The sequence below is a fragment of the Diceros bicornis genome, chromosome 5, assembly GCF_020826845.1.
Source record: "Diceros bicornis minor isolate mBicDic1 chromosome 5, mDicBic1.mat.cur, whole genome shotgun sequence".
NCBI lineage: Eukaryota > Metazoa > Chordata > Mammalia > Perissodactyla > Rhinocerotidae > Diceros > Diceros bicornis.
In genome coordinates, this window is record NC_080744.1 from 10766763 (window position 1) to 10794482 (window position 27720).

At 38.7% G+C, this 27720-nt stretch overlaps 1 protein-coding gene across 1 annotated transcript in view; it reads left to right on the forward strand.

Annotated features, from left to right (window-relative positions):
• Window positions 1-444: 444 nt before the first annotated feature.
• Window positions 445-27720, forward strand: part of FBXO33 (F-box protein 33) — a 33383-nt gene continuing 6107 nt past the window's right edge. Inside the window, exon 1 of the mRNA XM_058540675.1 lies at window positions 445-1103. Within this exon, the coding sequence (XP_058396658.1) occupies window positions 508-1103 (596 nt within the window). The 5' untranslated portion in view covers window positions 445-507. The remainder of the gene's footprint in view (window positions 1104-27720) is intronic.

Here is a 27720-nt window from a genome sequence, read left to right on the forward strand (position 1 = left end):
AGTGCCCAACTTAACGGACTTAAAACTTGACCGAGCTCTGGGGCCACCCTGAGACGGGACGCGGCGCCCAGAGTAGCCAGCACCGCCTTTCCCGCCCCGCCCCGGCGGCCGGTCTGCGTCACAGATCACGTGCCGCGTCTCCCTGCCCTACCGGCAACCGGGCGCCTCCTCTTCCGGAAGTCGCGCCCGTCGGCGCCGGGCTCCTCCCACCGCCGGCGACGTCAAACTCAGCTCCTACCACTGCCCTGCCTCCACCTCCAGGCGCGGGGAGGGCTGCCGGGTCCGGAGGGCAAGTCCGGCCGCTTCCGGGCCCGTCGACGACACAAGCGAGGGTTTTCGAGTTCCTGCGTGTGCGGGCCTCGGCCGCGCGTGAGGAGAGCTGGGGAGGCCGGAGGCCGGCTCCCGGGAGGCTACCCCCGCAGAGGCCTTTCCCCCTCTCCGCACCTCGGCCGGCACTTGGTTCCGCCGAGACCCACGACGGTTCCGCCCCCGGCTTCCTTGTCATTGATGTTGTTGTTCTTGTCAGCGCCGCAGCCCCGACCGCCGGGAGCTCGAACCCGAGCCGGGGCCGCCCGGGTGGCGCGGTGGCGGCGGCAGCGGCTCCGGCTGCGGCAGCTGCGACGGCTGCGGGGGCTGCTGCGGGGGCGGCCGGGGGCCGGCGGCCGGCGGCGGGGCCGGATGGCTCTGTGCGGGCAGGCGGCGGGCGCCGCGTCGCTGCCCAGCGAGCTGATCGTGCACATCTTCTCCTTCCTGCCCGCGCCCGACCGGCTGCGGGCCTCGGCGTCCTGCTCGCACTGGCGCGAGTGCCTCTTCTACCCGGCGCTGTGGCCGCAGCTCCGCATCTGCCTGCGCGTCTTGCCCGCCGAGCAGCCCCGGCTCGAATTCCTCATGCGCAAGTGCGGCTGGTTCGTGCGGGAGCTGCGCGTTGAGTTCGCCGCCGAGAACTACCTGAGCGGCGGCGGCCCGGGCGACGGAGGCGACGCGGACCCCGGCCCCGGCGGGGAGGACGTCGAGGCCCTGCAGCTCTCGACCCGGTGGCTGGAAGTGCTGCGCACCTACTTGGAGCTGGTGCTGTGCGTGCTGGTCAGCATCCGGAACAACAGGTAGGCTCGCCGGGGACCCTGCATCCCTCCTCCCCCTCCCCCTCCGCCTCTCCCCCAGAAATAGATTCAGGGCGGATACGCCCGGCCGCTTCGGAGTTGCTGTCTTCGGTGACGGGAGGTGTCGGTTCTAACCAGGCGGTTTCCTGGAGGCGGGAGGGCGTAGCGGGACTCGTCCTCATACTTGAGGAACAGTGATGTACTTGGTGTCTGTCAGACTCTGCTCCGGGCGCCGTCCGGGCACCGTCTCGGTCATCCTCTCGGTGGCCGTGGGATGGGGCTGACAGGCGCAGTCGTTCTGCATTTTACAGATGGGGGAGCTGAAGCTTGGAGGGTACGCCCTGCGAGTGCGTCTTGGGAGAAACAAAACATAACCAGGTTTTTCTGACTCTGAACCTGTCCATTCAAGATAGTTGGTGGTGAGGGAAGGAGTAGTTTTGCTTCTGGTGTCTCATAGTTACAAGACTCCCCCTACAAGAGGTCTTTGACAGCCAGCCATCTTCTTACCGGGAAGAGTTGTGATTAACTGGGTCGGGCACCAGGAGTCGGAAGAGGGTTTGTTAAAGGGACTGGGGAAGAGCCTGACCGTCAGGGTTGGAAGTCCCTCTCCTTGCACCTCCAGGCTCAACTTGTCCCCAGTGATTCACCTAAAAGTAGCACAGTGCAGCTTGGTGTTTGTGGGGGAACTGGCCAGTGTCTGCAAAGGGTAAGCGTGTAACTGTCCTGGTTTTGCATCAGGACTTTACTTGAATTCTGGGACTAACTTCCTATGTTCTGACCCATTATCCTAATCTCTATTTTCCTTTATTTCTCTATCGCCTTCTCCAAAATCGTATTAATTTAGATTTTCTGTATCCGGATATTCTAACCTTAAAATTAAAGTATGAGTTGGAAGAAAGTTCAAAAAAGGAGTAGCTTGCCTAGTAATAATCGTTTAGCAGTTTACAAGTACTTTTACATTTGCTACCTTATTAGATCCTTTCAATGATTCTCTGAGTTAGACAGGACAGCTATTGTTATCCCAATTTATAGAAAGGAAACAGATGCTTAACAGGGTCAAATGATGCACGCATTGTCATACAGCATCGTTTTTCTCCAAGAACAGTGTTCTCCTTTTGCAGTAAATACATTATGTTGAACATCATGCATTATGTTGAACAATGTTGAAAGAAAGTCCTGGTTTAATTCCAGGTCATATATATATATATTCTTAATTCTGTGTCTGAGTCAAAAAGGCAGGAGATAAGCATATAGCTCCAAGTTGTGTCTGGAGCATGGCTCCATCATTCCAGTGGCCTGTATATTTCCACAGCTTTTCAGACCAAGCCATTCCATTTCTGTACTTTGATTTTATGTGGTAACGGAGGCTGTTTGAGGCAATAAATTTGTCTTGATCAGGTTGGAGACTCTCAGAGTTGAATATATGGCTAGAGGACCAACTGACCGAGAGAGAAGTTGAAAAGATTCAGAGTCAGTGAGCACGTACTACTGATGAGACCAAGGGTGGTGAATTGAATGAATTCAGTGAGTGAATTCAGTGAGTGATGGTGAATTCAGTGAGTACCAATTAGATTTTTCTGTTCTGAGATCAGATAGCACTTCTGAGCAACCATCCAAAAAATATGTGCCTTTGGTCCAAGTAAGAACAAGCCTTGCACATTGCCTAGTTCCTTTTAAGTGTTTTAATAATTGGTTGGTTGGATGGATGATGTTATACAGGCAAAATAGTGATATATCACGTCTTTATTGTTGTTAATTCTTTTCTCCCTCCCTTCCTCACCCCTACCACTTTTTTCTTTAGCTTTATCGAAGTAAAAATGACAAAAGTGTACCTACTACTTTTATTAGCATCCCAGTCTAGCTATTTATAAGGCCACCTTATGCCTGCCCTTCTGGGTCAGCTGTCACTTCTATACAAATACAACACAGTTGTCCCTGATTTTAAGATTTCCTTATCATTTCCTGTAGGGGTGGTACTTCGTGTTGTGCTGCTTTGGTGGCATAGTCATTTTGTATGTCTGAAATTAAAGTGTAGTGTCATTGCATGTATTATTTGTACTAATGATATTTCAAAGGGTTTTTTAAAATAAATTGTTTGGAAATAAATTACTCACCTTTATTTTTAAACATGTCTTGAGATACACTGCTAATATTAAAAGTATTAATATGAATGTTAAAAAGTAAATGGGACTAGTTTTCTTTAAATTATAACAAATTTGAAAATGTTTTAAACCAAGTTGTTTATTTGGTAACTCTAGTAAAGCCTCTTCTTATTTCCTCCCGTAATCACTTAAACTACATACTCAGGTTCAGTGAAGACCGAAAACAACTTCATGTAGTGGTGGTTTTTTTTGGTTTTCTAAAACCAATGAGAAGAATGAACATTTGATGCTGTTCTTTACATTTCCAAGTTAAATTTACAGTGGTTTTGCTCTATGATTTCTGCCATTTTATAAGTAGAAAAGGTAGGCTAAGAAACCTACCAGGTCATAAGCTTTATCCTTCCAGGCTTTATGCTGAAATCCTTTATGTAATTCATACAATTCAGTTTTGTTATGTTCCAGTTATTTTCGTGTTCCTCAGGGAAAGAACTAAAACTATAACCTTGAATTGTGGGACCTTTTCAAGGGTACTCTTCTGAGAGGATAATTGGCATTTTGTTTTGCCTGATTTCTGGGTTTCACATGCACATGTGCTCTCAGAGTGACTGTAGCCGCCTTACTGATATCTTAGGTGTTAGGAACAACTGATGAGAATCAAGGAGGTGCAACAATGCCTCTCAGAGGGTAAAACAGTCCTCTAAGTTTCAGAGCTCCCTTCCCTACAGGGGGCTAGCGTACCTGCCTTCTTGATGAACAGTAAGAACAGAAATACAGTAAGTACTCATTCAGCTGTATTATAGGTTAAATAGGCTGAATTTCTTCTGCAATTGTTCTACAAGAAATTGTACTAGAGGTGCAAAACAAAAAATTTGGGTATGCATTTTTAAGATGTACTCTGGTTGTCGTCTAATACTGCCTATTGAAATGCTGTATTTTAGACTCCTTAGGAAAAACGAGAGTTTGTGGACAATAAGATTTATAACAGTTAATAGACTCAGACACTAAAAATATTTATTTTTAAACAGTAGGCATAGGTACATTGTTATCATCTGGTTTTATGCTTTTCTGGACTATATAAATATTTCACATAAGCTTTTTTTGGATGAAATGCTAAATTGAGGGCAGTGTATTTTTTAAAGATGAATACTGCAACAGGCCAGGGAGATTTTGTATGAGGTTGATTTTCTTGTTAAAATTCTGGGTTACAACTCTTACTACATGTATGTAGATTGACCATTTCATGATTATGCCTGCTTATGTATCCTCTTAGTAGTAGAAAGTCTGTTAATAATCCTGAGAATTGGTCTTGTTGATTTGCCACGCACAGTGAAGGAAAGTCTTACCTTTGTATTGTTTTCTCAACATCAGTCTACCAAGACCCAATAATTGATAGGCCATTTAAAAATACATCTTAAAATAGATTAAAAATTCTCTGGACATTTCATCTTACTAAGATGGTAGGAAATGCCTTAAGGTGTTATTTCCAGCAACCCTCAGCCTTATTTTTCTTGAAATATTTTTCCCCATTATAGTGTAATAAATACATGTAATAATAGCATTTCACTTTTGAGAGCTTACTTCTATTATTTGCTTAAAGAAGCTCACTTATGGAATCAATATATTAAAATATCTTGGGACTCTGACCAGTCTACACCACCCAAGAGGTGGTTGCCTATAGAGAAGAGAGGTAAAATGATGCATACTCAACAGACTCCTTACCTTAAAACTGACAAATTAAAGTGGTTTCATAGGGATAGCCTTAGGGTCAGTGAGAAAGGAGGAGACTCTAACCTGCTGAAGAAACTAACCTCCTGGGAGGGCTGCTGAGGAATTAGGGCTCTCTCTAGTCCATAGGCACGTTCTTACAATGATTGAGAACTGATAGGTGGAGGATAGGAGGAAAACTCAACAAAAGATTGTCCAAGTAAAATATTATTTTTCCTGTGTTAAATGAAGCTGTCGAGCAGCTTTTGAGTGAAGTAATTAAATTATTTCTACTTTATTTATTTTTTGTGTGTGAGGAAGACTGTGAGCTAACATCCCTTGCCAATCCTCCTCTTTTTGCTGAGGAAGATTAGCTCTGAGCTAACATCAGCGCCCATCTTCCTCTATTTTGTATATGGGATGCCACCACAGCATGGCTTGATGAGTGGTGCATCAGTCTGTGCCCGGGATCTGAACCTGCGGACCCTGGCCACCAAAGCAGAGCCTGTGAACTTAGCCACTATGCCGCCGGGCCGGCCCCTAAATTATTTCCATTTTAATGTGTTAGTTCTGAGGCAGCCTTGGAAGAGTTCACCCAACTTGATCAATTTGTATAGGACCTAAGATGATAGTTATAAAAATCTGGTTTTTTCCCTCCAAATATTGAGAGCCTACTGTGTGCTAAGCAATGAAGATGAGCTCCCCATTCCCATGGAGTCAACATTCTAGAGGGGAAAAGCCGACAGAAACAAGTAAACAAATGAAAGAAAGATTATTTCGGTTGTGAAAATAAAAGGGGACTGTGTAATAGTGACTAGGTGACAACATTAGGTAGAATGGTGAGGGAAAACCTCTTCTGAAAACGACATGGATGCAACATGAATGACAAGAGTGGCCCATCTGAAGATCTGAGCAAATAGTATTCAAAGCAGAAAAAACAGTAAGCACCAGGGCCTTAGGCAGACAGATTTTGAGCCTGTTGGAGCAGTAAGAAAGAAAGTATGGCAGGACCATGCGATAGAGAGTGAGAGTGGCGTCATGATGAACTCAGAGATATAGAGGGAGGAAGGAAGAGGTTGGTTATGTGGGCGTGTGGCATGAAGTTTGGACTATATTCTAGGAATAGAGGAAGTCATTGGAAAATTTTAAGACAGTTGTTCTGGTTTCTCTGTAATGAATGAATTATAAGAGGGAGCAAGAGAGGAAGCAGGGAGACTAGTTGGAAAGCTGTTGCAATAATCTAGGCAAGAGATGATGGTATCTTGGAGTATGATGGAGACAGCAAAGATGAAGAAAAATGGATGGATTTGGAATATATTTTGGAAATAGAGCCAAGAGGACTTGCTGCTTGAATGTAGAGAGGGAAAAGGAATAATCAAATATTTTTCATCATTTCTCTGTAAGACTCACTCAGTTTTCTTGTCCTTGTACTGTTAAAATTATCTTTTAATAGCATGTTAAATAGCAATTTTAAGTATCAATCTTATTTAAATAAACCTTTTTTGTGTAACCTCTGGAATCTGGGGATGATAGTAATTCTTGGATGGTAATTAAGTGCATGTGTAAAGCAAATTCTAGGAAATTGCTTTTAGTTAAAGGATCCTAATAAAGCTAATAAGGAATACTATTATAGGCCTGTGACATATTTCTGGTCTCTAAAGCTGTGCAGTTCAGTATGGTAGCCACTAGCCACATACAGCTGTGTGAAATTTTTTTCTGTTCTCTCTTTTTTTTTTTTTTTTTGCTGAGAAAGATTCACCCTGAGCTAACATCGGTTGCCAGTCTCCCTCTTTTTGTGTGTGAGCCAACACCACAGCATGACCACTGATGAGTGGCATAGGTCTGCACCTGGGAACGGAATGGAACCTGGGCCGCCGAAGTGGAGCGTGCTGAACTTAACCACCAGGCCACCGGGGCTGGCCCTGTAAATTTTAATTAACAAAATAAAATTAAAGATCCAGTTAGTCACGCTAGCCACATTTCAAGTGTTCCATAGCCATGTATGGCTGGGGCTACCGTATTGGACAGGATAGAATAGAGCATTTCCATCATGGCAGAAAGTTCTGTTGCACAACATTTCTCTAAAGTGTTTCTTTTTGTCTGTTTGATTTGCTGTGGTCATTCATTAACATTTGTGAGAGTAGGAAATATGTTATCAAAAAATGTTATGTGGATGTAAACACACTTGATACTGAATATGGACTAAGAAGAATAGAATTGACCTGAAAGAATTTCATGCAATGACGTAGATTATTTTAGCTTTTATCAGTTTAGAAAAGGAAAAAATTGCATTTTGTGAGCTCCTTTACAGCATTAGGAAAGGTTTTAACCTTTTTAAGAGCATCTTTTTAAAGTACCAAGTTCTTATGTATTCCCTTTTTCCATAGTTAAACTTAACTGTGTTAACTCTAAGGTGGCTGCGTTTTGCATTTTTCCACTGATACTACTTATTATGTTAAAGAAAGAAATTTGGATCCTCTGAAATGAAGAGAAACATACTAAAGTTACTGCCACAAAGTTCCCCGATTCTGAACCACAGAAGAGAAAACAAGGTCATCATGACCAAGGTATCAGAAGCCTTTGGGTCTCAGTTGTACCGCACAGTCCAACAGAAATCCCAGAAAAAGGTGAAGGATTTTCAGCCTTCTACAGTTAGACCTTGAGGAATATTTCTTAGGCTCATAGGTGGTTAATATTGTTTTCAAAGAATTCCCCAAAGTAACCCACTGAATCAGTGTGTGTAGGTATTTTAAAAAGGCTATCAAAAATGCTGATGTTTAATTCATAGGGAAATTTTTATGCTAAAAAGAAAACAAGATATCCTTTTCCAGTGCACTTTTAATATACATACTTAAGATGTATGTTTTTTATACAGTGTAAATACGTATATTAAAACTATGGTTGAAAAGATAAGTACAAGTCATAGGTTTTGAGAAAAGAGTTTTCACTTTTCTGGGCAAAAATGTTATTTTAGAGGAATTCCCAGTATATAATGTACCAGAAAACTGGTCTACATCTTAAATTTGTGATGTGTGAAGTGTAGCTAAATAGACCCTACAGGTTTTGTCATGAACTAAGGTAAATAGACTGTTAACAAATATTTATTGAATGCCAGGCACTATTCTGGCGACTTGGGGATATAGCAGTAATCAAAAAGCCCTGCCGTGTGTCGCAAATGGCAGGATTTTGAGGGTATTATGTTAAGCGAAAGAAATCAGTCTGATTTCACTCATATGAGGAAGATAAATAAACAAACACATGGATAAGGAGAACAGATTGGTGGTTACCAGACAGGAAGGGGGTGGGGGGAGGGCAGAAGGGGTAACGGGGCACATATGTATGTTGACAGATAAAAACTTAGACTATTGGTGGTCAACATGGTGCAGTCTACACAGAAACTGAAATATAATAATGTATGCCTGAAATTTACGCAATGGTATAAGCCGATATAACCTTAATAAAATAATTAAAAAAAAAAAAAAGCCCTGCCATCTTAGACTTATTCTAGTGGGAAAAGAAAGCAAAAACAATAAGTAAAATATATAGTAATACATGCATGAAGCAAAATGAAGCAGTGAAGAGAGATGGGAATGGTGGAGGTGGGAAGGAGTATTGCTGTGTAAAACAGGGAATTTAAGGAAGGTCTCAACTGCTGAAGTAATATTTGAAGGAAGGGAGGGAGCAAGCCCTGCGTTTCCCTCCAGGAAGTGATTCCTGGGGGAAGTAACTGTCAGTGGAGGAGTGGCTCTGCAGTGGGCCTATGACTGGCCTGCTTAAGTAAGACAGCACTGGAAAGCAATGAGATGTGGAAGAGGTTAGCCAGGTAAGGGGGAAGGTGATGTGGAAATCAGTAGGCCCTTATTAGGCTCTTATAAGGACCTTGACTTTTACTGAGTGAGATGAGAGCCATGAAAGGATTTTGAGCTGAGGAGTGACATGATCTAACATTTCAAAAGGAACATTCTAGCTGCTGTGTTGGGAATAGTTTGTAGCGGGGCAAAGGTAGAAGCACCAAGCTGGGTTAGGACGCTGTTACAGTAATCCAGGCTACTAGTAGATGGTGGTGGTGGGCCACGGTGGGAGCAGTGGAAGTGATGAGTAGTCTGAGTCTATTTATTTTTATCTAGAGGCCTTCTAGAAGTGCAATGTAAGTATAAAAAATTAGATAGAATTGTTCAGCTAACCTTACAATGCCCTTTTAATTGCTACTCCCTAAATATATCTAAAAATAGTTTTCCTTTGTTTTTATTCATTTTGTTTTCCTTTTGTGTTAATGATTTGCGCTCTCTTTAAAAAAAATAGCTAGGGTTTGGACACAGTTTATTTTCTTATAATATCGCTTATCTTTGATATTTAGCTCCTTTACCACCAGGTACTTTCAAGCAGTGCCCAGTTCATATAGGCCTTATGTAAATTTCAGTCAGTCTGTTGAATTGCCCCAGGAACTTCCTGGTCTTCCTTACTGCAGTCCCTTGGAATTTTCCTTTCCCTCTTTTCTCCTCCCTCACCCCTCTACTTTGTGTAAACCCATTACTCCTTGGAATTTACCTAAGCCTGGCCCTCATGAGCTATAGGTTCAAGATGGTAGGACTAAGTGGAAAGGAAGAAGGGGGTGGTACTCTGCATAAGTATTCTTCCTTCCCTTTGCCCCCCAAATCACTGGTCTCATCCCCTAGTAATCACTAGGCCCAGGTAAATCTGTTTTTGTTTTTTTTTTTTAATTTTTTGTTTATTGCAGTAACATTGGTTTATGACATTGTAAAAATTTCAGGTGTACATCATTGTACTTCTATTTCTGCATAGATTACATCATGTTCACCACCAAAATACTAATTACAACCCATCACCACACACATGTACCGAATTATCCCTTTCACCCAAATCTGTTTTTCTACCCAGACACACTCATCGTGTGTGCTCTTCTTCTATTACATCTCTTAAGTGGACAGGGAAAAGGGAGGAAACAGGGGCCAGAGTTGAGCTAACTTTTAACCTGGTTTGTTATTCAGAGGTTGCTAGTAACTTCAAAAAAGAATCTCACTCTTAGAAACCTCAAAAGGACAATTTTGATTCAAGGCAAAGAAGAAAAGTAGTCACCTGAGGCAAGAGACTTTGATCTTGTGTAGCTTAGATCTAGCTTCTCAAGCCGCACATCCTCTCGATATAAAAGTTCCGTTAGAGTCACCACCAGGGTAGCGGGGCTGGGTAAGGCCCAGTCGTAGTGCCAGTACTGCAGAGAGCTGAGTATAGGTGTGTTCTTAACAGCCCTTAAAATCCTGAACTAGTTTTCTGAGAGAAACAGCAGTATTCAACAACCATATGAGGTAGGCACCATTATTATCCCTGTTTTACAGATGCTGAAACGGAGGCACAGAGTAGTTAAGTGAACTTCCAGTTACACAATAAGAGAAATAACTGCCTTGTTTTCTAATTGTTTTAGTGAAATTTTCAAACACACACAAAAACTAGATACAATGAACCTATCACTCAGAATCAGTAAGTTAAGGATTTTGCCACATTTGTTTTCTTTTATCTTTATTGAAGTATTTTAAAGCAAATCCAAGATATCAATGTCATTTTACACTACATACTTCGCTGTAAAGCTCTGAAAATTATGGACATTTTTATATATAACCACAGTGTCATTAATACACTTGACAAAGTTATCAGTAATTCCTTAGTCTCACTTGATTTTTTTTTTAATTAGTCTTTTTAAAACCTTTATTTTCATTTAAGAATCTAAATAAACTCATGGACACTTGGAACATAACTGCCATAACTTTTCACATCCTTGGCAGGCAGTATATATTTTAATAATTGAATGAGCAAAAGTATGAGAGCAGTCTGTAGGCTAAGTTTCTAAGTTGTAAGTACCTAATGATCTGATTTAGCTTTGGATCTGGAACTGATGACTTTTTAAAATAGGATTAAAGAAGAATGCAATTAAGTTGAAGAAATTCATTCTCTTTTGGCAACATTATTGCCTTTTTGCATGTTTTAGAAAGATTGATTATCACACTGTTGATGATTTTGTGCTCTTTCACAATGCATCTTAGGATTTGCAAAGGGACTAGTAAGTAGGGTGTATCCTATTAATATTACCATGGGAACACAGCTAAGTTAATTTGATTAAGATGAAAGGAAAACCTTCTAACCAACTGTAGTGTTTTCCCAATATGTTTTTGTTACATGCCTTCTAAGCACTTGCATGTTGTAGCCATTGTGCGGGAAAGAACCCTGTTTGCTTCCTTAGTTCACTTGCTGATTTAACAATAAATAAATGAATGAATAAACTAAGTAAATAAAACTGAGGTCACAGATTTCATCTTTAAGTAGAAGGATTATGTGGCACAATTCCCTTGTTCCTGGTGTAGTCTCCTGGCCTCAAAATGAGGCATCTATTTATGGCCATGGTTCAGTAGGTTTTATTCTAATGTTGTTGCCCAGACGTTCTTTTCAGTCCCTTTTTTACTATCTGAAACAATATTGAGCCACCTGGAGGCTATACACAGTTTCCTTGGCTTCACCGTATGATCTATAATTTCAACATGATATATTTGAAAGCTGCCCTTGAGTTGCCAGTGGTTTTTTCTGATTTTCTAAGTTTTAAAGTGAATTATTGTATTCTGTATCACTTATTAAATAAATTTTCGTTTTGAATGAAAAAAATAAGTACCTAAAAACTTTTTTCCACAAATGTCCATCATATACTACTCTAAAATATGTCACTTATAATTTTTTCAGTAACTTTCAATAAGACCACTGTATTCAAGGACACAGTTTAATTATAAGAAACAGCATGAACCAAGTAGGAGTCAGAACCTGGATTCTCTACCTCACTGTGCCCTAACTAGTATTGCTGTCTTAGATGAGTCACTTCAGTTTCCTCCTCTGTAAGGAGAGATGATTGAATTGGATGAGCCCACAAATCATTCCAGCTTCAAAGAATGTCAGTGATTACATCTGAAAGGAAAGTTTGTGCTTGTATTATTGGTTCTACTGTAACAAGATGGTTGCCATTTCATTGCTACAAATAGAAAGAATTTTTGTTAAATTGCCTTGAGTGGCATGTTTCTAACATTGCTGGAGCATTTAAAAATATCTTATAGCAAGAACTAAAACAAAAATCTTCCCATGAATTTCCTTATATTAACTTGTTAAATTTTACCAATATGCAGGTTGTTAGTTTTTTCCAATGATTTTAACATCAAGTTTTTTATAAAGGTGAAAGCTATGTAAAGCTAATTTAAATTTCTTTTCTGAATTCCCTAGTAATATGAGTTTGTAAAAATAGAATATTTGAAAAATACAGAAAAAATAAAAAATTCACCAGAGATGATTGCTGTTAAAATGTGGTGCATCCTTTTGCAAAATCGCAATAATAATCTATGTGTGGTTTTATACCTTTTTCCACTAATATTATATTTTGTGCATTTTTTCACATCATCAAAAATCCTGTTATGCACCACACACCTATTAGAAAGGTCAAAATCCAGAACACTAACAACACTAAGTGCTGGCAAAGATGTGAAGCAGCAAGAACTCTCAGTCATTGCTGGAGGGAATGCAAAATGATGCAGCCACTATGGAAGATAATTTGGCAGTTTCTTACAAAACTAAACATACTTTTACCGTACAATCCAGCAATCATGCTCCTTGGTATTTACCCAAAGGAGTTGCAAACATATATTCACACAAAAACCTGCACACGGACATTTATAGCAGCTTTATTCGTAATTGCCAAAACTTGGAATCAACCAGGATGTCCTTCAGTGGGTGAACGGATAAATAAACTTTGGTACATCTAGGTAGTGGAATTATTATTCAGCACTACAAAGAAATGAGGTATCAAGCCATGAAAAGACATAGAGGACCCTTAAATGCATATTACTAAGTGAAAGAAGGCAACCTGAAAAGGCTACATACTGTATGATTCCAACTATATGACATTCTGGAAAAGAAAAGCTATGGAGACAATAAAAAGATCAGTGATTGCCAGCTGTGGGGAGGGGAGAGAGATGAATAGGCAGAGCACAGAGGATTTTTAGGGCAGTGAAAAACTACTTATGATATTATAATGATGAATATATGTCATTATACATCCGTCCAAACTCATAGAATGTGCAACTCTAAGAGTGAACCCTAAGGTAAACTCTGGACTTAGGTGATTATGATGTGTCAATGTAGGATCATCCTTGGTAAAAAATGTATCGTTCTGGTGAGTGATGTTGATAATGGGGCAGGTTGTGCATGTGTGGGAGTAGTGCTTATATGGGAAATGTCTGTGCCTTCCTTTCAATTTTGTTGTAAACCTAAAACTGCTCTAAAAAATGTCTTTTTATAATTTTATTTATTTATTTATTTTTCCCCCGAAGCCCCAGTAGATAGTTGTATGTCATAGTTGCACATCCTTCTAGTTGCTGTATGTGGGACGTGGCCTCAGCATGGCAGGAGAAGTGGTGCGTCGGTGCGCGCCCAGGATCCGAACCCGGGCCGCCAGCATCGGAGTGTGAGCACTTAACCGCTAAGCCACGAGGACGGCCCAAAAAATGTCTTTTTAAAAATCCTTTCATGGGGCTGGCCCGGTGGCATAGTGGTTGGGTTCGTGCACTCCGCCTCGGTGACCCGGGATTCGCAGGTTCGGATCCCGGGCATGGCCCTACACGTTGCTCATCAAGCCATGCTGTGGTGGCATCCCATAAGCAAAATGGAGGAAGATGGGCGCAGATGTTCCTCAGGACCAATGTTCCTCACCAAAAAAAAAAAAAAAAAAAAAATGCTGTCATGATAACATATATAGGCTATACAATATTTAAAGTAAATGTTGATTTTTTTACACACTTTCTTAGACATTCAGATATATTGAACATTTTAAACCCAATCAAATTATACGTAATTTACTCAGTTTTTAAAATATCCTTGCTATCAAGGGTAACTAAACATGGAATTTGCATAAATAATCTGTCAATTGGCCATCTTTTTTTAGTTTATTTTGTTTTTGTTGTTTTCGAGTGTGTGTGTGTGTGTGTGTTTTTATTGAGGTATAATAGGCATTAGTGTTTCGTTTCTATGGTCCCTATAAGGCAATAAATCTCAATTGGGAAGCACTTATGCTGAAAATCATTTGTGAAGAGAAATGTTACTGATAGAAATAGGTTGTGCATGTAAAGACAGTAAAGAAAAAAATTTTTTTTCCCAGTAACTTTATTGAGATAATAATTGTTTATAACATTGTGAAAATTCCGGTGTACATTATTGTTTATCGTTTTCTAAGTAGACTTCATCGTGGTCATCCCAAGTAGTCTAATTATTGTCTGTCACTGCATATCTGTGTCCCTTACCTTTCACTCACCCTCTTCCCCTCTGGTAACCACTAATCTGTTCTCTTTATCTGTATATTTGTTATATTCCACATATGAGTGACTAAAAAGCTTCTGCAAAGCAAAGGAAACCATGAACAAAACGAAAAGACAACCCACCAACTGGGAAAAAATATCCTCAAATCACCTATCCAGCAAGGGGTTGATCTCCAAAATATATAAAGAACTCATTCAACTCAACAACAAAAAAAACAAACACCCCAATCAAAAAATAGGAGGAGAATATGAACAGACACTTTTCCAAAGAAGGTGTACAGATGGCCAACAGGCACATGAAAAGATGTTCAACATCACTAATTATTAGGGAAATGCAAATCAAAACAACAATGAGATACCACCTTTAACCGATCAGAATGGCTATAATTACCAAGACAAAAAACAACAAATGTTGAAGAGGATGTGGAGAAAAGGGAACCCTCATGCACTGCTGGTGGGAATGCAAACTATGCATTCCACTATGCAAAATGCAGTCACTATGGAAAACACTATGGAGATTTCTCAAAAAATTAAAAATAGAAATACCATATGATCCAGCTTCCCACTACTGGGCATTTATCCAAAGAACTTGAAATAAATGATCCAAAGAGATCTGTGCACCCCTATGTTCATTGCAGCATTATTCACAATAGCCAAAATGTGGAAGCAACCCAAGTGCCCATCAACTGATGATTGAATAAAGAAGATGTGATATATATATATATACACAATGGAATACTACTCAGCCATAAAAAAGACAAAATCGTCCCATTTGCAACAACATGGATTTACCTTGAGGCTATGATGTTAAGTGAAATAAGGCAGACAGAGAAAAATTTTTTAAAGGTTATGTGTACCTATGTTGTATACACAGATATATGTGTATATATCACAATTGATTCTAAAGTTTATAAGGAGAAACAAAAAGACCCAGAAAATCCAACACAATATTGAAGGAGAGAAACAAAGTCAGAGGACTGATACTGCCTGACTTCAAGACTTACTATAAAGCTACAGTAATCAAGACAGTGAGATATTGGTGTAAGAATAGACAAATATGTGGAACAGAATGGACAGCCCAGAAATAGACCCACGTAAATACTGTCTACTGATCTTTGACAAAGGAGCAAAGGCAATACAATGGAGAAATGATAGTCTTTCAACAAATGCTGTTGAAACAACTAGACATCCACTCAGAAAAAATAATGAATTAGACGCAGACCTTAACACCCATCACAAAAATTAACCCGAATTGGATCACAGACCTGCATGTAAAACACAAAACCATAAAACTCCTAGAAGATACCATAGGAGAAAATTTAGATGATCTAGGGTTAGGTGATGACTTTTTAGATATAACACGAAAGACGTAATCATGAAAAGAAGAATTGGTAAGCTGGACTTCATTAAAATTAAAAATTTCAGCTCTATGAAAGACACTGTCAATAAAAAGAGAAGCCACACACTGGGAGAAAATATTTGCAAAAGATATATATGATGGGGGGCTGTCCCCGTGGCATAGTGGTTAAGTGCGCGTGCTCCACTGCTGGCAGCCTGGGTTTGGATCCCGGGCGCACACCAACGCACCACTTGTCAGGCCATGCTGTGGCAGCGTCCCATATAAAGTAGAGGAAGATAGGCACGGGTGTTAGCCCAGGGCCAGTCTTCCTCAGCAAAAAAGAGAGGAGGATTGGCAACAGATGTTAGCTCAGGGCTGATCTTCCTCACAAAAAGAAAAAAAAAGATATATATGCTAAAAGACTGTTATCCAGAATATACAAAGAACTCTTAAAATTCAACAATAAGAAAGCAAACAGCCATGTTAAAAGTAGGCCAAAGACCTTAACAGACATATCTCAGAGAAGATATATAGATGGGAAATATGCATATGAAAAGATGCTGTACATCATATGTCATCAGGGAAATGCAAGTTAAAACAACAATGAGACACCACTACACACCTATTAGAATGGCCAAAATCCAGAGCACTAGCCACACCAAATGCTGATGAGGATGTGGAGGAATAAGAACTCTCATTCATTGCTTGTGGGAATGCGAAATGGTCCAGCCACGTTGAAAGACAGTTTGGCAGTTTTTTACATAACTAAACCTACTACTACCGTATGATCTAAAAATCATTCTCCTTGGTATTTATGCAAAGGAGTTGAAAACGTTTTTTGTCTGCACAAAACCCTGCACACAGATGTTTATAGTAGAGCTCTATTCGTAATTGCCAAAACTTTGAAACAACCAAGATGTTCTTCAGTAGGTGAACGGATAAATAATCTGTGGTACGTCCAGACAGTGGAATATTATTCAGCACCAGAAAACAAATGAGCTATCAAGTCATGAAAAGACATAGTGAAAACTTAAATGCATATTACTAAGTGAAAGAAGCCAGTCTGAAAAAGCTATATACAGAATGATTCCAACTATATGACATTCTGGAAAAGGCAAAACTATGGAAACAGTAAAAACATCAGTGGTTGCCAAGGGTTAGAGGGGAGGGAGGGATGACTAGGCGATGACAGAGGGTTTTTTAGGGTAGTGAAACAATTCTGTAGGATTACGGATCCATTCTGTAATGGTGGATACATGTCATTCATTTGTCCAAACCCATAGAATGTATAGCACAAAGAGTGAACCCTAACATAAACTATTTGAATGATATTGATGTGTCAGTGTAAGTTCATCAGTTGTAATCAACATACCACTCTGGTGGAGGATATTAATAATGGGGGAGGTTATGCATCTTGGGAGTAGGGGGTATATGAGAAATCTGTACTTTCTTCTTTCAGTTTTGCTGTGAATCTAAAATTGCTCTGAAAATTAAAAAAGAGTTTATGTATGTTAAAAATTCTGCTCTAGGGGCTGGCCCAGTGGCACAAGTGGTTAAGTGCGCGCGCTCCTCTGCAGCGGCTCGGGGTTTGCCGGTTCGGATCCCAGGCGCACACCGACGCATTGCTTGGAAAGCCATGCTGTAGTGGCGTCCCATATAAGGTGGAGGAAGATGGGCATGGATGTTAGCCCAGGGCCAGTCTTCCTCGGCAAAAAAAAAGAAGAGGATTGGCAGATGTTAGCACAGGGCTGATCTCACCAAAAAAAAAAAAATTCTGCTCTAAAAATGGTTAAATCAATAAAGCATCTTCCGAGAATTTGTTTTCTCAGAAATAAACTACATTACCCAAAAGATGATTAGCCCCGAAATTGTTTATATTGTAGTCAACTTTGTGTCTTAGTCCATGACCTGAGAATTAGTTATTTTGCTTTTATTCAAAGAAAAAATCAGACTTTAAAATGCCAGGATTTAAATAAGCCTGGATTCTTTTGTGTGTATGTGTGAGGAAGATTAGTGCTAAGCTAACATCTGTTGCCAATCCTCCTCTTTTTGCTGAGGAAGATTGGCCCTGGGCTAACATCCGTGCCCATCTTCCTCTGCTTCATATGTGGGACGCTCCCACTGTGTGGCTTAATGAGCAGTGCATAGGTCCGCACCCAGGATCTGAATCTGCGAACCCTGGGCCACTGAAGCAGAGCACGTGAACTTAACCACTACGCCACGGGGCCAGCCCCAAGCCTGTGTTCTTAATGGACAAAAAAAAAAAATCGGTGAATTCCACATGCTCTTCACCCATTTCCTGACTTGAATCTGAAACAAATGACTCTAAACTTCAGCTGTGCTTTGCATTTACAAATATTTTCATATACGAAAGGCTGCTAACATAGAAGCCAAGAAGACTCTTGATTAAAATTAGGAAATACTTAAAACTTCCATTATTAAATTAATATTTACATACCAAATTATCTATGAAAGAACCCAACATAGTAAATGAAATTTGCCCTTTTGATTAGATTTTTACTAGGTATTTATGTAAGTTTTACAGAAAAATACAGCGTATAAATATACAAGTAAATTGTCTTTTAAAAACCCTAAACTGGGGGCCGGCCAGTGGCACAAGCAGTTAAATGCACGTGCTCCACTGCGGCAGCCCGGGGTTCAGTGGTTCAGATCCCGGGTGCGCACCGACGCACTGCTTGGCAAGCCATGCTGTGGCAGTGTCCCATATAAAGTGGAGGAAGATAGGCACAGATGTTAGCCCAGGGCCAGTCTTCCTCAGCAAAAAAAGAGGAGGATTGGCAGATGAACACAGGGCTGATCTTCCTCACAAAAATAAATTAAATAAACAAACAAACAAATAAATAAATAAAAGCTCTAAACTTAGTGACTCTGGGAGCTACAAAAAAAAAAAAAAAAAACACCTAAAGTGCCAAACTTAAGAGGCTTTATTTCCTTTGAGGGGTTAACTGAGAAGACAGTAGACAGTCCAGCACTTTTGTGGAGAAAAGGTTGCGTTAGAATTTTTTGAGGATAATTAAACACTGTATATGTGACAAAGTTCTTTAAGAATTTCCAAAGTAAAGCACTTTTATTTTTTTATTTTCACCAGAGACTGGGAAACTCCTTGTAACTTAGATCTTATTTTTTCATTTTACCAATTTGTAACAATACATAATGTGTTGTACACCCCAAAATTTTAAAAATTGGTACATAGATAATGTTTGTCAAAAAATAGACACCATCAGGGTATATATTACCCCCAGCATCTAAGCTCCTTCTCATTCATTCCTTTTCTATCCTAACCTCAACTTTAAATCAGAATCAATGGATAAAATAATTCAGTTTAAATTTATGTAAATGAATAACGTTTTTAAAATCTATCAGTGAGGAACTCATATTCATCATTCTAAGAACAATTAATTAAAGTAGTCTTATAATTGAAAATGTTATTCTCATTAACAGTAGTAATGCTAAAAGTCTTAGAAACTCTGAGAATAGGATGAGCCTAATACTGCAGGCATATGCTGTAGATGTTGAATTTCAAGAATAGCCCAAAAGAGATGGATGATAGTTTGAGCCAAAATGACAAAAGTTTTTAAAATTTATGGGAGAGGATGGTCACTACTCATTTACTCCCTGTTTTTATTTCTGACTGAACACTCAGTGCCTTTAAATCAAAGTTCAATGACCATGAATGTATGGAATCAGAGAGTTTTAAAGTTTAAGATGACATAGACAAGAAGTTTAATGACATCAGACCTTAACTTAGAGCAAGATTTCAAATAAGATGACTAAGTATTGTCATGTTTATAAGAAGAAATTAGATGTTGCTAATGTGGTAGGTTTTTTGTCTTTTTAAATACAGACATACCTCATTTTATTGCATTTTGCTTTATTGCACTTTGCAGATATTGCATTTTTTACAGATAGAAGGTTTGTGACAACCCTGGGTTGAGCAAGTCTATCGGCACTATTTTTCCAATAGCATTTGCTCACTTTGTGTCTCTGTGTCACATTTTGGTAATTCTCACAACATTTCAGATTTTTTCATTATTATTATATTTGTTATGGTGATCTGTGATCAGTGATCTTTGATGTTACTATTATTAATTGTTTTGGGGTGCCATGAACCACGCACATGTAAGACGGCGAACTTAATAAATGTTGTTTGTGTTCTGACTGCTCCACTGACCAGCCGTTCCCCCATCTCTCTCCCTCTTCTCGGCCTCCCTATTCCCTAAAACACAACAGTATTGAAATTAGGCCAATTAATAACCCTACATAGGCCTCTAAGTATTCAAGTGAAAGGAAGAGTCATACGTCTCTCACTTTAAATCAAAAGCTAGAAATGATTAAGCTTAGTGAGGAAGGCTTGTCAAAATCCAAGATAGGCCAAAAGCTAGGCCTCTTGTGCCGAACAGTCAGTCAAGTTGTGAATGCAAAGAAAAGGTTCTTGAAGGAAATTAAAAGTGCTACTCCAGTGAACACATGAATGATAACACTCCAGTGAATTGTTATCCAGTGAAGAATAAGGATAATGCTCCTTATTGCTGATATGAAGAAAGTTTTAGTGGTATTTGTTACAAAAGTTTTTTCTTTTTCTTTTTTTTATTGAGGTAACGATTAGGTTAGTCAACAGTTATAACATAAAGGTTAAAGAGAAAGGAAGCATTAAAAATAACCACAGCCACTTCAATTCAGTAAAGAACACACAATATAAAAAGAGATAATTTGTGACAACAATAACGTAGAAGGGGAAGAGGAAAAGGATGGAACTTGCATAGGTAAATAAAGAAAAGATGCTATCAGCAGAAAAAGGACTATCTTATCTATGAAAACTTTTATACAAACCTCATGGTAACCACAAAACAAAAATTCAGAGCAGAGACACAAAACATAAAAAGAGATAAAACTGAGAAAAACATGTAACGTTGGTTTATAGCATTATATAAATTTCAGGTGTATGCTGTTATATTTTGACTTCTGTATACACTGTATAAACTTGAGAAGTCAAGTTTCCATACATCACTGTACAGATGGTCCCCCTTTTGCCCCCCCCCACTCCCCTTCACCTCTGGTAACCACCAATCTGTTCTCTGTATCTATGTGTTTGTTGTTGTTTCTGTCTTCCACATGAGTGATATCATACAATATTTGCCTTTCTCTGTCTGATTTATTTCGCTTAGCATAATACTCTCAAGATCCATCCGTGTTGTCACAGATGGCAAGATTTCATCATTTTTTATGGCTGAGTAGTATTCCATTGTGTATATATACCACATCTATATCCCATCATCTGTTGATGGGCACTTAGGTTGTTTCCATGTCTTGCCTATTGTAAATAATGCTGCAGTGAACATAAGGATGCATATATCTTTTTGAATGAGTGTTTTTGTATAAATACCGAGAAATGGAATAGCTGGATCATATGGTAGTTCTATTCTTAATTTGGGGGGGAATCTCCATACTGTTTTCCGTAGTGGGTGCACCAATTTACATTCCCACCAGCAGTGTACGAGGGTTCCCTTTTCTTCACATCCTCTCCAACACTATTTCTTTTCTTTCTAATGATAGCCGTTCTGACGGGCATGAGGTGATATCTCATTGTGGTTTTGATTTGCATTTTCCTAATAATTAGTGATGTTGAACATCTTTTCATGTGCCTGCTGACCATCCATATATCTTCTTTGGAAAAATGTCTGTTCATATGTTCTGCCCGTTTTTTAATACGGTTGTTCTTTTTGTTGTTTAGTTGTATGAGTTCTTTATATATTTGGATATTAATCTCTTAGAAGATGTATGATTTGCGAATATCTTCTCCCAATTGCTAGGTTGTCTTTTCATTTTGTTGATGGTTTCCTTTGCTGTGCAGAAGCTTTTTAGTTTGATGTAATCCCATTTGTTTATTTTTGCTTTTAGTTCTCTTGCCTGAGGAGACATATCCAAAAAGATGCTGCTAAGACTGATGTCAAAAAGCATACTGCCTATGTTTTCTTCTAGCAGTTTTATGGTTTCAGGTCTTACATTCAAGTCTTTAATCCATTTTGAGTTAATTTTTGTATATGGTGAAAGATAGTGGTCTACTTTCATTCTTTGGCATGTGGCTGTCCAGTCTTCCCAACACTACTTATTGAAGAGACTTTCCTTTCTCTGTTGTATGTTCTTGGCTCCTTTGCCAAAAATTAAATGTCTATATATGTGTAGGTTTATTTCTGGGCTCTTGATTCTGTTCCATTGATCTGTGTGTCTATTTTCTGCCATTACCACTATAGCTTTGTAGTATACTTTGAAATGAGGGAGTGTGATACCTCCAGCTTTGTTCTTTCTCAGAATTGCTTTCGCTGTTCAGGGTCTTTTATTGTTCTATAAAAATTTTAGGATTCTTCTATTTCTGTGAAAAATTTCATTGGAATTTTGATAGGGATTGTATTAAATCTGTAGATTGTTTTAGGTAGTATGGACATTGTAACTATTTTAATTCTTCCAATCCATGAGCACAGAATATTCTTCCATTTCTTTGTGTCGTCTTAGATTTCTTTCAACAATATCTTACCGTTTTCAGTGTACCAGTTTCCTACCTCCCTGGTTAATTTATCCCTAGGTATTTTTATTCTTTTTGTTGCGATTGTAAACAGGATTGCTTTCTTGATTTCTCTTTCTGCTAGTTTGTTGTTAGTGTATAGAAACTTAACTGATTTTTGTATGTTGATTTATTATTTCTCATAGTTTTTTGGTGAATTCTTTAGGGTTTTCTATATAAAATTATGTTATCTGCAAATAGTGACAGTTTTACTTCTTCCTTTCCAATTTGGATACTTTTTCTTTCTTTTTTTTTTTTGCCTAATTGCTCTGGCTTAGAATTCCAATGCTATATTGAGTGAGAGTGGAGAGAGTGAGCATCCCTGTCTTGTTCCTGTTCTTAGAGGGATAGCTTTCACTTTTTCACCACTAAAGATGACGTTAGCTGTGGGTTTGTCATATTCTTCGTTAATATGATGTATCACGTTGATTGAGTTGCAGATCTTGAAGCATCCTTGCGTCCCTGGAATAAATCTTGCTTAATCGTGGTGTATGATCTTTTTAATATATTATTCTATTCAGTTTGCTATTATTTTGTTGAGGATTTTTGCGTCTATGTTATCAGCAATATTGGCCTGTAATTTTCCTTTTTTGTTTTGTCCTTGTCTGGTTTTGGTATAAGGGTGATGTTGGCCTCATAAAATGAGTTAGGAAATGTTCTCTCCTCTTCAATTTTTTGTAAGAGTTTGAGAAGGATAGATATTAAATCTTCTTTGAATGTTTGGTAGAATTCACCAGAGAAACTGTCTAGTCCTGGACTTTTGGTTTTTGGGAGGTTTTTTGGTTACTGTTTCAGTCTCCTTACTAGTGATCTGTCTATTCTCATTCTCTGTTACTTCTTGATTCAGTTTTGGAAGGTGGTATGATTCTAAGAAGTTATCCATTTCTTCTAGGTTATCCAATTTGTTGGTGTATAGCTTTTCATAGTATTCTCTTATAATCCTTTGTATTTCTGTGGTATCTGTTGTAATTTCTCCTCTTTTACTTCTGATTTTATTTATTTGGGCCTTCTCTCCTTTTCTCTTAGTGAGTTTAGCTGAAGGTTTGTCAATTTTGTTTATCTTTTCAAAGAACCAGCTCTTAGTTTCATTGATCTTTTCTATTGTCCATTTAGTCTCTATTTAGTTTATTTCTGCTCTGATTTTTATTCTTTTCTACCTTCTACTGACTTTGAGCTTTGTTTGTTTTTCTTTTTCTAGTTCATTTAGGTATAATGTTAGATTATTTGAGATTTTTCTTATTTCTTGAGTTAGGCCTGTATTGCTGTAAACTTCCCTCTTAGTACTGCATTTGCTGCATCCCATAGCTTTTGGTATGTCATGTTTTCATTTTTGTTTGTCTCCAAGTATTTTTGGATATCTCCTTTGATTTTTTTGGTGATCCAGTAGTTGTTCTGTAGCACATTGTTTACTCTCCACATATTTGTCACTTTCCAGCTTTCTCCTTATAGTTCAGTCCTAGTTTCATACTGTTGTCTTCAGAAAAGATGCTTAGTATGATTTCAATTTTCTTAAATTTATTGCGACTTGTTTTGCTTCCCAGCATATGGTCTGTCCTTGAGAACGTTTCATGTGCACTTGAGAAGAATGTGTATTCTGCTGGTTTTGGACAGAATGTTCTATATATATCTATTAAGTCCATCTGATCTAATGTTTTATTTAAGACTGATGTTTTCTTGTTGACTTTCTGTCTGGATGATCTATTCATTGATGTAAGTGGGGTATTAAAGTCCCCTACTATTATTGTGTTGCTGTCAATTTCTCCCTTTAGGTCTATTAATAATTGCTTTATATATTTTGCTGCTCCTATGCTGAGTACATATATATTAATAAATGTTATATCTTTTTGATTGATCGTCTCCTTTATCATTATAGAATGTCCATCTTTGTCTCCTATTACCTTTTTTAGCTTGAAGTCTATTTTGTCTAAGTATGACTACACCCACTTTCTTTTAGTTGCCATTTGCTAGGAGTATCATCTTCCATTCCTTCACTTTGAGTCTGTGTTTGTCTTTAGAGCTGAGATGGGTCTCCAGGAAGCAGCATATTGTTGGGTCTTGATTTTTAATCCGTCCAGCCACTCTGTCTTTTGATTGGTGAATTCAATCTACTTACATTTAGGGTGATCATTCATATGTGAGGACTAAATACTGCCATTTTATCTTTTGTTTTCTGTTTGCTCTGTATTTCCATTATTTCTTTTTCCTTGTGTTTCTGTCTGCCATTTCAGTTTGGTGGTCTGTGATTTTTTTCTCAGTTTTATCTCTTTTTATGTTTTGTGTCTCTGCTCTGAATTTTTGTTTTGTGGTTACCATGAGGTTTGTATAAAAGTTTTCATAGATAAGATAGTCCTTTTTCTGCTGATAGCATCTTTTCTTTGTTTACCTATGCAAGTTCCATCCTTTTCCTCTTCCCCTTCTACGTTATTGTTGTCACAAATTATCTCTTTTTATATTGTGTGTTCTTTACTGAATTGAAGTGGCTGTGGTTATTTTTAATGCTTCCTTTCTCTTTAACCTTTATGTTATAACTGTTGACTAACCTAATCTGATAGAGAGTTGCAATTTTCTGATTCTGTCTGTCTTTTTATCATCTTGCTGAAAGGTTTGTGTACCTTTGCCTTTTTGTTTCATGTAGGAGTGCTCCTTTCAACATTTTTTGTAAGACAGTTCTAGTGGCAATGAACTCCCTTCGTTTTTGTTTTTCTGGGAAAGCCTTTATTTCTTCTTTGCTGGATAGAGTATTCTTGGCTGACAGTTTTTATCTTTCAGTATCTTGAATATATCATTCCACTCTTCTGGCCTGTAGAGTTTCTGCTGAGAAATCTAATGGGAGTTCCCTTTTAGGTTATTGGGTTTTTTCCTCTGGTTACTTTTAGTATTCCTTTCTTTGTCATTGACTTTTGACTATTTTCTTATCATGTGTCTTGGAGAAGGTCTTTTTGTGTTGAGATAATGGGTTGTTCTATTAGCTTCATGGATTTGTATATCCAGTTCCTTCCCCAAGTTTGGGAAGTTCTCAGCTATTATTTCGTTAAATAAACTCTCTGCTCCCTTCTTTCTCTCTTCTCCTTCTGGGATACCCATTACCCTTATGTTGCCCTTTCTAATAGAGTCGGATAATTCTCATAGAATTTTTGCATTTTTTTTAAATCTTAGTTCTCTCTCCTCTTCTACTTTCATCATTTCTAGGTTTCTAGATTTCAACTCACTAATTCTCTCTTCTTATGGTCTGTTCTATTTCCAGTCCTTTCTAATGCATTCTTCATCTCGTTGATTGGTTCTTCAGCTCCAGAATTTCTCTTTGGTTCTTTTTAGAGTTTTAACCTCTTTGGTCAAGTATTTCTTCTGTTCATTGGTTTTATTCCTGAGCTCATTTAACTGCCTTTCTGAATTTTTCTTGTAGCTCATTGAGTTTCTTCATGACAGCTATTTTGAGTTCTTTATCAGTTAGAATATACTCTCCCAGATTTGATGTTTGGTTTCTGGAGAATTGTTATTTCTTCTTTTTGTGATGCTGTGTTACTGTGGCTTTTCGTGGTACTTGCTGTTATTCCTCTGCCAGTGCGTTTATCCTGGTGGACACTTTTCTGATTTAAGTATAGCTTTGTTTTGATTCCAGCTTCAACCATTTGGAGATTAGAGGCCTTTCTTTTGTTTCTCAATAGCTGGCGCTGTAGTGCTAATTTTTGGTTTCTTTTACCTGAGCTGACTTTGGCTATATTTGAAGATGGGCATGTTCCACCCTCCACCACCTCTATTAGGGATGTCACCAGTACTTTCATCGTTGCCACCTGTGCCCCCTGCTCCAATCCACCCCTCTTCATATGTACAGATGCTGTTCGTATGTACAGCATCCTGGTGTGTTGGGCAATGTAGCCTTTGTTGGGTTATGGATCTTCTACTGGTTGTAGATTGAAGGGAAGAAACAAAGGAATCCTCTCACACCACCAGGATGATCACAAATGTTTTTCTCACTATGTTGGTTTGCCCTTTTTAGTGAGATGTGCTATTGAATATCAAGTTTTTCATTTTTATGTAGTCAAAAATTTATCTCTTCCTTTCTGATTTATTCTGTTATTTCCAAGCTTAGAAAGTGTTATCCCTCAGAATTTAGATAAAAACTCATTGTACTTCCATACCGGTTTTACCTCGATTTGACTTTTTAGTATGTAATAATAACTCTGAAGATTATTTTGGTTTGTTGAGTCAGAATTGGCTCTAATTTGATTTTTCTCTGAAACTGCTAATCACTTGTCCCAATGCCATTCATTAAATATGGCTTTCCCTTCTCTGTTGATTTGTAATACCTTCTTTATCATTTATTAAACTTTTTCACATAAGAGGGCCTATTTCTTGCTATCTGTTCTATTCCATTGCTTGTCTTCCTGTTTTTATACTCATACCATTACTGATTTTGATACTGTGGCTGCATAATATGCTCTGCTATCTGTATGGAAGGTCCTTCATCCTTCCCTGTCCTCCTAGTCAGGAGCCATATCCGTTCTCCCATCTCTCTGCCTCTAACTGAAGGTTTTTATGTATTCTCGAGTCCTTTTCATCTCTCCTCTTCAGAGCATTTTTTTTTAAAGATTTGGCTGTATCCACTATCTCTATTTCCTGAAATCCAATCTGACCTCTTCTCATCACACCACACAAAACGACTTTCATTCTGATCACCATGTTGCTAAGCCAAATGGACATGTTTAGTCCTCATCTTATAAGACCTCATTGCAGTAGTTGATCCTGCTGTTGATAACTTTATTCTTTGTAAAACACTCATCCTTTGGTTTCTGTGATTTTCACACCCCTGGCTTTTCTCCAACCTCTGACCTTTCCTTTGCAGCCTCATCCCTCTCTTATTGGAGTTCCTCACAACTTAACTTTTTGCCTGCTTTTCTTCTCATTTATGCTCTTTCCTTAAGCCCCATTGCCGCCATCCATGACTTCATTTATCATCCAGATAACTGCTCAGCTCCAGACCTGGAATAGCCTACTTGACATCTTAACTTGACTATCTTAAAGGCACCTCAAGCTCAACCTGTGCAAAATAGAGCTCATAATCTAACTATTCTACCACCTCACCTCCAGGAAGGCACAAGAGAAAACCCTGATTAATTTCTGATTCATTTCTAAGAATCCGTGTCTTAGTGAAAAGCTTTACCATCTGTTCAGTTCCACAACCCAGATAATTTAGGAGTTATTCTTGACTACTCTTTCCCACCCCTTACAGAGTCCAGCACCCCTTCCTGTCCATTTCAGCTCCTAAATATAGCTTTGAGACTGTCCATTTTCTTCACCTCTGTCACCAAAAACCCAGTTCAAGCTACCATTATCTGTCTTCTCTATTACTAAAATACTCTCTTAACTGGTCTCCCCACTTGGACTCTGCCTTCTTCCAGGCTGTTCTAATGCTACAGCGATATTTTCCAGACACAAATTTAATCATGTTATTTCCTGCTTAAAACCATTTTCTGGCATCTCATTGTTTTGAAGGCAAAAACAAGAAATTTGTATTTAACATAGAACTCTGTCTGCCTCT